This window comes from Megalobrama amblycephala, unplaced genomic scaffold, assembly GCF_018812025.1.
Source record: "Megalobrama amblycephala isolate DHTTF-2021 unplaced genomic scaffold, ASM1881202v1 scaffold379, whole genome shotgun sequence".
NCBI classification, from domain to species: Eukaryota; Metazoa; Chordata; class Actinopteri; order Cypriniformes; family Xenocyprididae; genus Megalobrama; species Megalobrama amblycephala.
Window position 1 is genome coordinate 144,328 of NW_025953351.1, and position 14,582 is coordinate 158,909.

A 14,582-nucleotide genomic window follows, 5' to 3' on the forward strand; every position below is an offset into this window, starting at 1 on the left:
AACAGTTAACAAGACTTCGCAATGAGGAGGTGTGTGTTTAAGTCCTTTATAGTCCTGGTAATGAGCTGCAGCTGGGTGTGGTGATCAGTGTAGTATGCTAGGCTGTATGTGGCAACAGGTGATTGGTGTGGAGTGAACATGTGACTGACAGGGAGGATTGTGGGAAGTGTAGTCCGGAACTGACAGGAGCAGACGATGATCGTGACAGGTACACTGATCATGCTTTTAAAATCTTGCCTGTTTTTCTCTGTACAAACTCACACATTGTGCGCCGTTTCTTTCTGAAATGAAAAAAGATAATATAAAGATATAGTATTTATGGATTATTGTTGTGTATGAACAATAAAACACTGACATTTAAATTATTTATGCAATATATATGCAGTTTTTGTGGATGCATATAATAATGCATATAATAATACAACCTCAATTTTATTGTACCACTTAATGTATTTTATTTATGGTTTATATTAATTAGATTAACTATTAATAAGAAACTTTTTTTTTTACATTTATTTTGATCAAACAGTTATAATTTGACATTACTGGTCGTTCTTGCACACGTTTCTTGAATGCGGCGCTCATTACAACTCTCTCATTATATCTCTTCCGTTTTAATAAACGATGGACACTGTAAGCATTAAAAAATTCTGCAGAAGCATGCATGCAAATTCAGCATATAACAACATTGAATATAATGACATAATGAATTAAACTGTCTTCAACAGAGTCCAAACTTAGGCCTGTATACTAAAACATTCAGAAATGAAAACCATTCAGTTTGGATTTACTTTTCAAGTCTAGGTTAAAAAATAAATAAATGAAAAATATGCATAATAAAATGAATAATAAAATATAAACAGATTTTCTTATAGCAAATGATCTCAGTCAAAATGAACTTAAACACTTTCACATTCTTTCTTGTGTGTGCCACTTTAAAATTAATCTTAATACTTTCAGGAAAACACATTAATACAATACAATACAATATGAAGAAATAATTCTTTGTGTATCATTTATAAACAGGAAATTAATTGCACTGGGAGATTTTAATACTGCAGGGTTTTCTGTGTAGCAGGTGTGAATTGTGTTTGTGTTCACTCATTAGTGAGCGATTTGAATCACACAAATGACCCTTGACATTGAACACTTAACTTTTGATATCATTAAAATATTTTGAAATATTACATTTTTAATTGGGCTGAAGCTTTTAGCAATAGTTTTGCAACTGAATGAATTACATTTATACATGAAAAATATATTGCTGCTTTTACTTGTACGAATTCTTGAACTATTTACAATTTTTAGACTAAAATGGACTTTATATGTCAACATATCAAATATTTTATGTATTTCAATTCGGACACATGTATGCACTTTGCTTTATGAACTCTTACACTCTTTTAACATGCTTGTTTTATTTATCAAATTTGTTCATTTTTATTGAAAGGATTATATGGTTAAAATGGTACATTTGTATGCAGCGTGTGAACAGGACTTTTATTTTGGTGTGGTAACATGACGTCATAAGCCTGCTCCTGCTCTTGTTGTGTTTCGGCTGAAGAAAGGTTTGTTTTAAGAATTTGTTCTGTTTAAATCGATAGAAATCGCTGTTTGCGCTGTTGCTTTATCTAACTTTAATGAAGGATATTTTGTGCGCATTCACACAGTAAAAATGCGTCTCATTTAGCTTGAATCGGTGTATCATAAACATGAATTCGGTCAGTGTTAAACAGTGATGGAGAAACTGAGCTTTTCGAAACTCAATTTAATTTCATTCGAGTCAACAGAATCTAATGCTTTGCAAAATGATTCAGTGATTCGAAGCGCGTGGATCTCAAACAGTAGCCTATAAATGAACGAGATCAACAAACACGTGTTATGATAACTTTAACTGCAGATGGGTTGTTGACAAGTCAAATCTGTTCAAAACCGATGTAATGCATTTTTTGAGTCATTAACAATGTGTTTTAACAGGTTTTAATTAAGGTAAATATGTTAAATAACATTTCAAAGTATTATTTATTTATTTGTATTTATTTTTACTTTTTATGTCAGGCAATAAAACAGTAGTTTTATAGTAAGACCTGCCATGGAAGGTGTACCAACCCACACATACTTGAAATTATCTTTAGTTCAAAATTAATTAGTTTTTAACAGTATTTGAGAGATCCTTTTCACTACTTGGGTAAAGTTGGTTTTATATTCGCACATTCGGACACCCGTATTCAATAGTCTTGTTAATCACACTACATTGGACATTCAGCGGACATTCACAAGTAAATATGCCATTAAAACAATACTTGCCTATTTTGATTGACTGTGAAAAATGTTGTAAGTTGACAATCGTTGGTTGTCAATATCATGTCGCTGCATTAAAATTCACAAACATTAATTTATTGCACATTTATTGGAAAGTCTGAATTTATCAGAAGTCCGAATGTGCGAAATATAAAACCAACTTTACCGAAGTCTTTTCACTCCTCTGGATGCTTCATTATCATGTTTGCAGTTAAACAGTTTGTGGGACAAAAGTTTTTCCAATGATCTCAACAACTTTAAAGCTAATATTTATAAAATTTGTTTATATGAATGGTTTCAAACCTAAAAAAAGACACCATTTTAAATAGTTTTCTTATATGATCATTTGTTAGGACAGTTGCAACACCTGACATTTTGAGGAAAACATAAAATATTGCATTTAAATGAATTAAAAAATAAAGCTATTTGTCATGAAGTTATCAAATTAATTTTATAAGGAAATAATGCGCTTGGACGCACAAATGCACGTCATGTTATTGACCCTAATATTTCATGAAAGTGTAATCTTTTAAATATTAATCGATAAGTCATTATATACCAAAAATAGATCATAAATGCCTAAATACAAATTTAGTAATTTGCAGCGTTAGTTTTGAGGTTTCTTTTTTTTTGTCTAATTGGGTCATTTTTAAGTCCATTAAAGGGATAATTCACCCAAAAATTAAAATTCTGTCATCATTTATTCATGCTCAGGTTGTTCCAAACCTGTATACATTTTAATTTTTCTGTTGAAAACAAAGGAAGATGTGTTGAAGAAAGTTTGTAACCTCCATTAACTTCCATAGTTTTTTTCCCCTACAGTGGAAGTCAATGGTGGCCCAAAGCAGCCTGCCTGGTTACAAACTTTCTCCAAAATTTGCAAAAAATCCTTTGCGTTCAGCAGTACATAGATATTTATACAGTTTGGAAAAACCTGAGGGTGAGTAAATGATAACAGAACTTTTATTTTTGGGTGAACTATCCCTTTAAACTCTCACTCCGACTGACTCTCTCTCAGTACTCACTGAACTAGAGCTGATTGAGACACACTCAGAGATTTAGTTTTGAGTGTTTGTTTTTTCTTCTGTTAATTATTCTCATCTTAAACACAGGAAAAACTCCTGGTGAAGCGACTGAGATCCTCATGACACACTATTATCAACATGGCGTTCATTAAAGTGGAGAGTGAAGACATGAAGATTGAAGAAACATTCACCGTCACACATGAAGACTTTAGGATTGAAGGAACATTCAGCCTGAAACAGGAAGACACTGAGGAAGAAACAGGTTGGTTACAGGTTTCTGCTGAACATTTCAGAGCAGTGGCCACTAAGATCTACACAAGGTGGCGCCCGCACCTGATGACTTAATTCAGCAATTTTTCCTCTTCAGTATCCTACGCAGTTGGCGCACTGCAGCGCTTCCATGTTTAAGTCTAAACGGCGAATCATTATTGGCCGGCTCCTGCATTAGCATCGCACACATGCGTCGTGCTGATCATGTGAACAGAACCATTACTGAGCCGCCGTTCGGATATAGATCATGGTAGCGCTGCACTGCGTCAGACAGCGGAGAGGAAAAATAGTTGAATAACACAAAGTATTCTCGTCGCTTCATAACATTAAGGTTGAACCACTGCTGTCACTTTGACTATTTTAACAATGTCAGTGTCTTCTCTGGACATTGAATGTGGTATATAATGTTGCTTTCTATGGGAGATTAAAATAAAAAAAACTTTGGATTTCATCAAAAATGTCTTAATATGTGTTTCTGAAGATGAACGAAGGTCTTACTGGTTTGGAACGACATGAGGGTGAGTAATTAATGACAGAAATTAATTTTTTTGGGGTTAACTAACCCTTTAAGTTTTATTGACAACAGTAACATGCAAAAACCTAATTTTTATAGGGAAAATCATACGTATTCTACTCTTTTTAAATGTACCATACTGAACTGACTGACGGCTTTACTTGCTTACTGTGTGATTCAGTCATAATTTGAAGAAAAGTTTTGGTTTTTCATGAGACTGAAATTGGCAGTGCTATGCAGTTTTTGTGTGAATAAACATTAAAATAATAATGTTAACGTTACAGATGGCACTAAATGACCATGGGAGGTAAACCTTCTCTAGTGCAAATTTCTAAGTGCTCCTATTGTGCAATTTTGAAGGTTCCTAATTTTGTTTTGTAGTGTCCTACAACAGGTTGTAAGAAAATATCAATATACGTGAATGTTGCAATATTATGTTTGGCAATACTATATTAATTATCAAAAATACTGTATCAATATTTATTTGTTTGTTTGTTTATTTATTTACATCCAAAATTAATTTCAGTGACTTTGTGTCAGGTTTAAACCTGACTATTAGATGGCAGTGTTGTCTCAGAACGTAAACTCTGGCACTGAGAAGTGCAAAGGTGCATCGTTAGCATTAGCAAACCTAGCTCACAAGACTACCGCAGAGCTGAAGTGTGGACTCATTTCGGCTTCCACTATATTGAAACCACTAAGGAGATTGACAAGAGTCATGCTGTTTGCAAATTAAGCCAGGCTAAAATCCAATATTCAGGAAACGCATTGAATCTGAGAGCTCCCGACACCATCTGCGCTGCCGATGTGCTATTTTGAAAGCTTTTATAACATTATATATGTCTTTACTGTCACTTTTGATCAATTTAAATGGTTAGTTCACCCAAAAATGAAAATTGTCATTTATTTCTCACCCTCATGTCGTTCCACATCCATAAGACCTTTGTTCATCTTCATAACACAAATTAAGATATTTTTGATGAAATCCGGTGGCTCAGTGAGGCCTCTATTGCCAGCAAGATCATTTCCTTTTTCAGTGGCCAGAAAGGTACTAAAAACATATTTAAATCAGTTCATGTGAGTACAGTGGTTCAATATTAATATTATAAAGCAACGAGAAAAAATAAAGACTTTTCAACAATATCTAGTGATGGGCGATTTCAAAACACTGCTTCATGAAGCTTCAAAGATTTATGAACCTTTTGTTTTGAATCAGTGGTTCGGATCACATATCAAACTGCCAAAATCATGTGAACCATTGAAATTGCAAATACGACATAATGAAGCCTCGTTTACTGAAATTATGTGACTTTGGCACTCCGAACCACTGATGCAGTGTTTTGAAATCGGCCATCACTAGGTATTGTTGAAAAGTCTTTATTTATTTATTTTTTGGGTGCACAAAAAGTATTCTCGTTGCTCTATAACATTAAGGTATTCACTGTACTGTAGTAGCTTTCTGGACATGGAAAGTGTTAATTATCTTGCTTGCAATAGAGGCCTCACTGAGCCATCGTATTTCATCAAAAATATCTTAATTTGTGTTATGAAGATGAATGAAGGTCTTACATGTGTAGAACGACATGAGGGTGAGAAATAAATTACATAATTTTAATTTTTGGGTGAACTAACCCTTTAAGACATCCTTGCTGAATGGAAGTATTAATTGGTAACACTTTACAATAAGGTTCATTAGTTAACATGAACTAATAATGAACTCTTTCATTCATTAACATTAATGAAGATTAGTAAATACAGTAACAAATGTATTGCTCATGGTTAGTTCATGTTAATACATTAACTAATGTTTAACTAATGAACCTTATTGTAAAGTGTTATCTATCAGTTTCTTTCCAAAACAGACAAAAAAATTCTTACTGACCCCAAACTTTTGAACGGGAGTGTGTAATATTACAAAAGCTTTCTATTTCAGATAAATGCTGTTCTTTTGAACCTCTGTTCATCAAAGTGTACTGAAAAAAAAAATTATACACAACTGTATTGAAGTGTAGATATATAGATTTATATTAACTGCCTCTTGTCTTACAGTTTGTTCTGGTGTGTGGCGTAAGAATTGCCTCAAGCAAGCGTCACCTGAGGTATGTCAGATTTCCTTTTGTAAATACTATTTCATTTGTTAATTTTACAGAATACTGTATTAGTCAAACATGTTGTATATTTCTAGGATAAACCTGATTTCAGCTCGGAAGCTGATAATGAATCAGATGAGGACATGCGTGAAGATAAGGATAATGTACTAGACAGTGACTCTGAATCAGATTTGGATACAAGTTCTGTGGTTGGCTCTAGTCTGTCCCAGGGTCCAACAAAAACAAAAACCACAGGTGAAACGACAGATGAAACAACAGATGAAGTAACAGAAGACAAAGCAGGTGTTAAAGGGATAAACTACTGTTACGTTTGTCAAAAACCTCAGTCTAAAATTGCCAGACATCTGGAGACACACAAGACAGAAGCAGAAGTGATGGAGGCTCTCAGTTATCCAAAACGTTCAGAAAAAAGAAGACTTCTACTGGAGAAGTTACGAAATCGTGGTAACTTTCAGCACAATTTAGGCGTTCTCAAAAATGGAACAGGGCGAATCAAACTAAAAAGAACCTCTAAGCAGTCTAAATTTATTCACTGTGTCTATTGCAAAGCGATGTTTTGCCGCAGTGAATTGTGGCGACACTCTCGCAGATGCCACTTCATGCCAGAACGGCCTTCTGGTGAATCTAAAAAGGCCAATGTCTTGGGCTTGGCCACAACTGCTCAGTCTGTGTTCTCTGAAAGCATCTCTCAAGGCATTTGGAAGCTTGTCGACCCAATCAGACAGGATGATTTAAGAACAGTTGTTCGCAATGACTTTGGCATTTTGCAGCTGGCACAAACTCTGTTCAAGAAGCATGGAGATGACACTACAAAACATGACTACATCCGTCAGAAGTTAAGGGAACTTGCACGGGTGCTGTTGGTTTTGCGTGGAGATTCTATATACACCATTGAAGATGCTGTCATGCCTGGAAATTTTCACAAAGTTGTCAAAGCTGTGAAAAAAGTGTCTGGTTTTGATGAAGAAAACAACTCCTACACAGCTCCAAGTCTTGCTCTAAAAATAGGCCATTCTCTGATGAAAATAGCCGACATAATTCACTGTAGGGCTTTGATGACGGAAAACGAGGACTTGATCAAATCAATCGAAGCTTTCAAGTCACTGTACTCCACAAAGTGGTGTGAGCTTGTGTCACACTCTGCCCTGAACACAATGAAGAAATTCAACAAACTATCGACCTTGCCTTTTACCCGGGATGTACAACTTCTTCACACTCACCTTGAAAGGGCTGCAAAGGCTGCCTTTGACAAATTGAAGAAAGAAGCATCTCCCCAAAGTTACTCTGACCTTGCAACAGCCACTCTTGCTCAGGTTATAGTTTTTAATCGAAGGCATGCAGAGGAGGTGTCCAAAATGTGCCTCAAGAACTTCTATGAAAGAGACAAAAGCCCACTCCATGTTGATGTGTCCTTGGGATTAACCAAGTTTGAAAAGAAGCTCTGTGAGCACTTCAGTCGGGTGGAAATCATGGACGAAAATGGACGAGAAGTTGCAGTTCTCCTAACACCAGACATGGAGGACTATCTGAATCTGTTACTCGTCAGAAGAGTGGAGTGTGGTGTGCAGGACACCAATATCTATCTCTTCGCTAGACCAGAATGTTCAAGTTACTACAGTGGTCAAGCCAGCTTGAGACTTCATGCAGAAAAGTGTGGAGCCAAAAACACTGAATATCTATGCACAACCCAACTTAGGAAACATATTGCAACCCTTTCACAAATTTTAAACCTCAAAGACAATGAGTTGGACCAGGTGTCTGACTTTCTGGGACATGATATATGTGTTCACCGCGATTCCTACAGACTGCCTGAGGCGACAGTTCGGCTCGCCAAAATCTCAAAACTACTTTTAGCAATGGACAAAGGTTGTCTTGGAAGCATTCAGGGAAAGTCACTCGATGAGATTCAAATTGAAGGTATTTTGGATATCTATTACAAAATGTGCTGTAGATGCTTTTCCCCAAAATTTTCGTAAAAGACTATTGCACTTAAATTTCTATTAACGTTATGATTTCAGATGAGATCCAGTTAACTGATACTGAAGATGACGAAGCTGATGATGAACCTGCTGGCACCAGTTCATTTTGCAGACAAATGTCAACGTCAACACAAGAAGCCTGCCAGAATGGAGGTAATTATAATGTATCAGGTTTTCTTTATGGTGCGTTCTCACCAGACGCGAATGAAGCGTTAAACGCAAGTGATTTATATGTTAAATCAATGCAAAGACATGAATAGACATCCAGCAGCGAGAATTGAGTGTTTCGGGCGAATCGCTCAAGTTGAAACTTAGCCAAAAATTCAGCCGCGTTAACCAATCAGGAGCTTGCTCCAGTAGTGATGTGATCACGACGTAGCGAGAAACAACAATGGAGGACAAAATCATCGTCGCTGTACATCTTCATACTTTTATAGAAACAGGAATAAAAAGGATCTTGCTTGGACGAAAGTGAGTGAGGAGGTCGGACAATCTGATAAATTGTAAAAAAAACGCTCTTTACTCAATTTGAGCTATATATATATACATATTGAGACTACAAGCTAGCTAAAGCTGGTAAATTGATCTTATTTGCTGTATTTTACAACTACTTTCCTGCTGACAAATTGTTTATTCAGAGGAAGTGTGCAGAAAGAAGTGGGAGAGTTTGGGACACTTAAAGGAGAGGGATAGCCCCTCTCATGATGCAAATTCACGTCTGTTGTGAAGTGAATTTCACACGCGAATGAAGCGAGTAAACTCAAAATGTTCAAGCCTCCAACTACGCGCGATTTATTCATACAAGTCATGTCTGGTGTGAACGCCCCATTAGAGCCTTTAAATAAGGCAGTGGTGTTCGGACCGAGAAGTGTGCTACGGTACTGTACTCCAGACTACCTGTAGTAGCTGTGATATGATTAGCAGGAATGTGAAAGCAACTCTGACTCAGGTCTGTGCTCATTTAGAAAGTAAAGTAACCTGCGCATGTTGTGTTATGACTTAACGTTTTTGATGTGTTCAAATTTGAGGTGTAACAGTTCAAATTACTCAATTTTTGGGTTATTTAGGTATATAAAAGTATTTTTTTATGTAATGAAATTGATTTATCAAATGTAAAATAATATTGCATATAATCTTCACTGTAGAAATTAAATAAGGATTAATCATTTTTAAAGTTATACAAGAAATTTAGTCAAGAACAGTGAGTGATTTTGCCTTTTTATTTTGTCTATTGTTTGATTAACATTAAAAACGTAATATTAGGCTGCTGTCACTTTAAGACAATGCATGGATCAATATACTAATACACATGCATTGTCATTTTTGACTGTTTACGTTCACTTAAGACATAACGGTCTATGTTTGCTAGGATACTCGCCAAGATCGGCACGTTTTGTGTGTATGTGCAAAACTTGAAAGAGAACGCAGTATGTGTAAAATTCTTACAGCGTGCACTTGTGTTGTCTTTCACATCTTGCGCTTGAATCTTTAAAGCTGCGGTCCGTAACTTTTTTTTTGGTTAAAAATTATCCAAAATCGATTTGAGCAAGTACATAACCAGCCAGTGTTCAAAACTAACTCCTCATCTTAGCTCGATTCACAATGGTAAGCTTGTAATAATGTTTTATAATAAGAGTGACCTGGTGGATATCCGCAGGAAATTCGAGCATGCAACAGTTTGTCTGTGCGTCATTACGTCTGTAAACAGAAAGGAAGGAGTCCCGTCCAGGCCGATTTTATCATCTGAGGATGCTGCTGGTAGATCATTTATAGCCTGTTCTCACAGCAGCTGAAATAATTAAACTTATAATTTTAATGGTGGATTGTAATTCAGATCCAAATGACAATCATCAGTGACAACTGGAGATTCACCCGTAGTCAAAAGCAAAAAACTTCGGACTGTGGAGTGGATACAGAAATTGAAATCTACAGGTAACGCTAATATACACATAGTCATAGTAATGCTGATGTTGTTAACATTACCTATTTGAGAACAAAGTATAACCGTAATAATAATTTGCACGGTTTGGCATGATCCGAGCTAAGCGATTGTTAGATTTAATCATCATTGGCAGCACGATTTATTGTAGGCCTAATGCCTTTTTTCTCAGTTGGTCAGAACAAAAGTGGCAGACAATGTTACTTACTTGTTCAGACGATATTTTCCAGTGAAAATTCTTATATTGGTCATACTTTCAAGACGTAGAATCTGTGATTCTGAAGTTCAGTATCCACGCCGGTGCGGTGACTGACAGCAAGCATTAGATTCATCCGCGCTGACGAGCTGTGCCGACGCACAGCGCACGTACAGATAACTGTTCCACATATGACTGCAATCGCAGGTTTCAAACAAGAGATGGCGACAAAGAGGAAAAATCACGGACTGCAGCTTTAAATTGGCAAGAATTGAATAAGCTTAAACACAGATAGCAATGTGAGCTGTTTAGGTCTCATCTGCGCTTGTGCTCTATCAATAGACCCCTTAAAAGTTTGTAAACATTGCAACGTTTCCTGGTGGGCGGGGCTTAGCTGGAGGCAAAAAGAGACGCTGGACTCAACGTTGACAAGCGTAAGCTAGCATGTTTTAGGAGGGATTTATTAAACATAGATGCAGAAGAAGGTTCAGAACTGTCCGAATATGTACAGTCACTGACTCTGCGGGACCGTGACAGCTATTTTCGTAAATTAACTTAAGTTTTGGATATTTCCTAGACAACATATGAATTACTTTCGGGTGGTTCGGGGAATTTTGTCAAGGCTTATTGTCTAATGTAACCTAACGCTGGGCTAACTATGATTATGGCTTGCAATGTGGATTATTTTAAGAGACCATTCAAAGGATGGCACACACATCTATCGCTGTATGTTTGTTTAACATTTAAGCTAGCTAGTGCCCTCAAAGTTGGCGACTTTTCACCTATAAAACAGAAACTTGCTGATTTCTACTAGATAAAACCAACACACCATTACATATGCATCGATTATTTTACCTGATATGAAGTGTGCACTGCAAACACGAGCATTATTTATGATCGTCTCCGTCCAGTCTGTACGCCGTATTGCTTTCAACCACAATTATCTTTTTGATTTCTGTGAAGGAATGTCTGCCGGGATCTGGTAAAACTTTAGTTTTGAACCAAAAGTGCTGTTCCTTCTATTCTGGCAGCCAAAAACACAACAAGACGACATTTTAAAGTCAAAACCTCAAACTTTTAGCGCGCCTGCTATGAGTTCTTATTCATGTTTTGCCTCCAGCTAGAGCGGTGACGTCACAGTGACGCATGGCGATTAAGGGGTCTATACTCTGGTGATGATGGTGTAAATGACTGGTCAATAGGAGAGCTGTATCCTCTAACATGACCAAAGTTAACAAAGAGTGACTTTTGTCCATTTTTTTTTTTTTTTTTTTTTTTTTTTTTTTATCATCGCTGTTGTAATGTTTTGGAAAGTCAGGATGTATATCCATTGACTCTGTCTGTTTTATTCATTGTTATTTTCAACAAACCATATTATAGGTGCGCTGTCAGATTTAACCCTTAAATGCATACCTCGGGTCTTTAGTGACCCGGGACGTCTTTCACTACCCTCCTCCTCATTCGTTTTTTAAAGTTAGACATCAACCTTCTTGGTATTCCTCAATCAATTCATTATAAAGAATATAACAAGAAAAAAAATCATAAAATTATAAAAGAATGCCTATTTTTGTATTCATTTTTTGTAAAAATTGTATAGGGTCGCAAACGACCCGAGGTGTGTATGAGTGTACATATGTTTTCTGCACAACAATAATTGAATCTTAGATGATGGAATAAGTGCAATTCACATTTATTCCACAAGGTGGTAATGTCTGATACACAATGCTGAAGTGACGACTCATTCAGACAGAAAACGAAATAATAAGAAAAACATTAAATGGCTCAGCGATTTACTGCAGAGCAAGTACTGAACGCAATCAAATATGACTGTCACTGTCACTGGATTGATCTGGTGAAGTTGTTAGCGATTGAAATATTGATTTTGAAGATGTTGAAAATTATATAGTTTTGAGAATACATTTGAGATCACGAATGGGCTCATATTCGTGAACTCAAACATAAAACTAGCCCATTATTTGCTGAATTTACTGGGAAATGAGCTCTGACGAGGACAGTGAGGATGAAATAAAATATCTGCTCAAATGGAGCCCTTTCAAGCTCCAAAAGGTAACAAAATATGCTTTATTTTATGCTGTAATTGTTACTCTAATATCAGAGGAGTTTTATATTATTGCGACAGGTAGAGATCCTTCCGTGTTAGATATAGATCCGGGTCGATAAAGACCCGAATATGTAAGAATGATTGGCGAAACAGTCATGCATTTAAGGGTTAAGATGAACCGAGAACCGTTACGCCTGTTTCATGCGTTAACCGTTTCTTAAAATATTAAACATTTCACAATGCAATACTCTCTTGTTTTTTTAGAGACTGAAAGTGTTGAACATCGTGGGACTACCAGTAGGAAGAAACGAATGTGGTCAAAAGCAGAAGTTGCTGCTGTGATTCGGCATTTTAAAGTCCACATAGCCAAAGGACATTTGGCCACAATATCAGAGTGTCTTAAGTGCAAATCTGCCGAAGAGCCTGTGCTACGAAACCGGTCAGCCCAAAACATCAGGGATTTTGTGAGAAACAGAGGTGTAGCAGCCAAAAGGAGTCGGTATGAAAGTACTGGTTGTACCAATAACTACTAAGCTGTCGATGTTCATAAAATGCAGCCATAAAATTTGAATTGCCGTTGGTTTATTTCCAGCCTAGTTAGAATTTCCTAGTTTATTATGACAGTTTTACAACTCTTGTTGTAAATATTTTTGTAAGACTGTTTAAGTAAATGTAAATGTTGCCTCCTTACTGTCTTCTGGGTTATATGCACATGTTCCAGATTTTCTGTATTCAATGTAGCTGCTTTCTCAATCTTTTTTTTTTTTTTTTTTTTTACTTGCCCTCAAGTTCTTCCAAAGATGAAAAATAACTGGTACAAATATTCTTTTGTTTTTTGTTCCCTTTGCAATTTGATTGTTAAAATGTTTTAAAGGAATTTATATTTAGAATGTATGATATACTTTTTGTTTTTTTATTATTTTCAAGAAGAATTGTATGTATCAGTTGTGTGTCTATTGTACTGCATCCAAATTGCCTGTAAGAAATCTTAAAGCTTGGTCTTGTATGGATTTTCAAATTCATACTTGCAAAGCTGTACCTTGTGTCATCTCCTCATTCAGACACTAAAGGCTTTACTTTTAGTCAAACATGGTAAAACCTCTCTACATGACTCCCAGTGTAATCAACAAAGATAGTGGCTGCTGACTAAAAAGAATGCGTCATGACTCTATTCTTGGTGATATTGATATGGGTCCATTCTCTTGCGTTGCTTCTCTTTTACTGTCTGTAAAAAATTTATAGGAACACAAGATGGGGATGATCTCAGTGCAGGAGGCCGCTTTCATTTGGTTTGGCAGTCCAGCGGTGGGTTATGTGGCTGGATATGTTTATGAGGGGTTGCACTATTACTTCTGTCAGTGATTCCAGCTGCTATCTCGGCAGCGAATGACCAGAAACCTTGTCAGCATGCTATAAAATAACCAAAGTCCCTTTCAGGGAAAGTCTGTTCACTCGGTGGCCATATTTACAACACTTCTGGGCAGTTATTTCGGGCATCCAAGGCCAATCTATTTGAATGGGGGAATCGTGTAATATCAAAAAAATGCTTGCTGAACTCACAATTAATTAACATATTTCAAATCAGCAACAAAATCTGACATAAACTGTCCCCATAAATGTTGTTTCTTATGCTCAAACAGTGTTAAAAAGCTTATTTTTCAGGCTACACGAGCCAATGCGCATGTGCAGTCCTAAGTGCTGAGCTTTTAACCAGCTACCGTGGCTCAATGACTTTATCAATCAGCGATTGGCTCTTTTACTTAGAAGGCAGGACGTATTCCGCCATATTGCGTGTTGAAGTTTTTCCCATTCATAACTAATAGGAGCAAACCGTCTTTCTATATCTATAGCCTTTGAAACAACCTAACAAAAAGGACTGAACCCAGCACATATATTACATATAAAACCCAAACAGTTTTAAGTGTATCATATAAATAACCTTAAAGCTAAAAGCCTATTTTGAATTCATGGGTTACATCTGTGCATATACTTCTATAGATATAGTGTTTAATAATAAACTGGTTATTGCATCTTGTATCTAGAAACTGAACACCATTCAATCTTAATTCAAAATGTAAACCATTCAGTTTGGATTTTCCATTTTCAAGTTGAAAAATTAAAGTAAATAGAAATGAATAATAAAACATGAATACATTTACTTACAGCAGATGATCTGTCAAAATGA

General features: G+C 36.1%; 1 protein-coding gene across 2 annotated transcripts; it reads left to right on the forward strand.

The window, feature by feature from the left end:
• Positions 1-1,503: 1,503 nt before the first annotated feature.
• On the forward strand, positions 1,504-13,550 carry LOC125261239. 2 transcript variants are annotated; one of them, XM_048179850.1, is made up of 6 exons: positions 1,504-1,568; positions 3,414-3,588; positions 6,160-6,209; positions 6,296-8,138; positions 8,240-8,353; positions 12,662-13,550. In XM_048179850.1, exons 2-6 carry the CDS (start codon positions 3,465-3,467, stop codon positions 12,928-12,930), a joined length of 2,400 nt encoding a protein of 799 aa, XP_048035807.1. In that variant the 5' UTR covers positions 1,504-1,568; positions 3,414-3,464; the 3' UTR covers positions 12,931-13,550. The 2 variants fall into 2 exon arrangements, with proteins under 2 accessions (XP_048035807.1, XP_048035808.1); XM_048179851.1 differs by lacking the exon at positions 1,504-1,568 and adding an exon at positions 3,207-3,241.
• Positions 13,551-14,582: the final 1,032 nt, after the last annotated feature.

Bases quoted from the DNA above. Each gene is read 5' to 3' on its own strand.
- LOC125261239 (XM_048179850.1), top strand. From the start codon at position 3,465: ATGGCGTTCATTAAAGTGGAGAGTGAAGACATGAAGATTGAAGAAACA. The intron at 6,210-6,295 runs GTATGTCAGATT...GTATATTTCTAG, and splicing joins TCAAGCAAGCGTCACCTGAG to GATAAACCTGATTTCAGCTC. The intron at 8,354-12,661 runs GTAATTATAATG...TTGTTTTTTTAG, and splicing joins AGAAGCCTGCCAGAATGGAG to AGACTGAAAGTGTTGAACAT.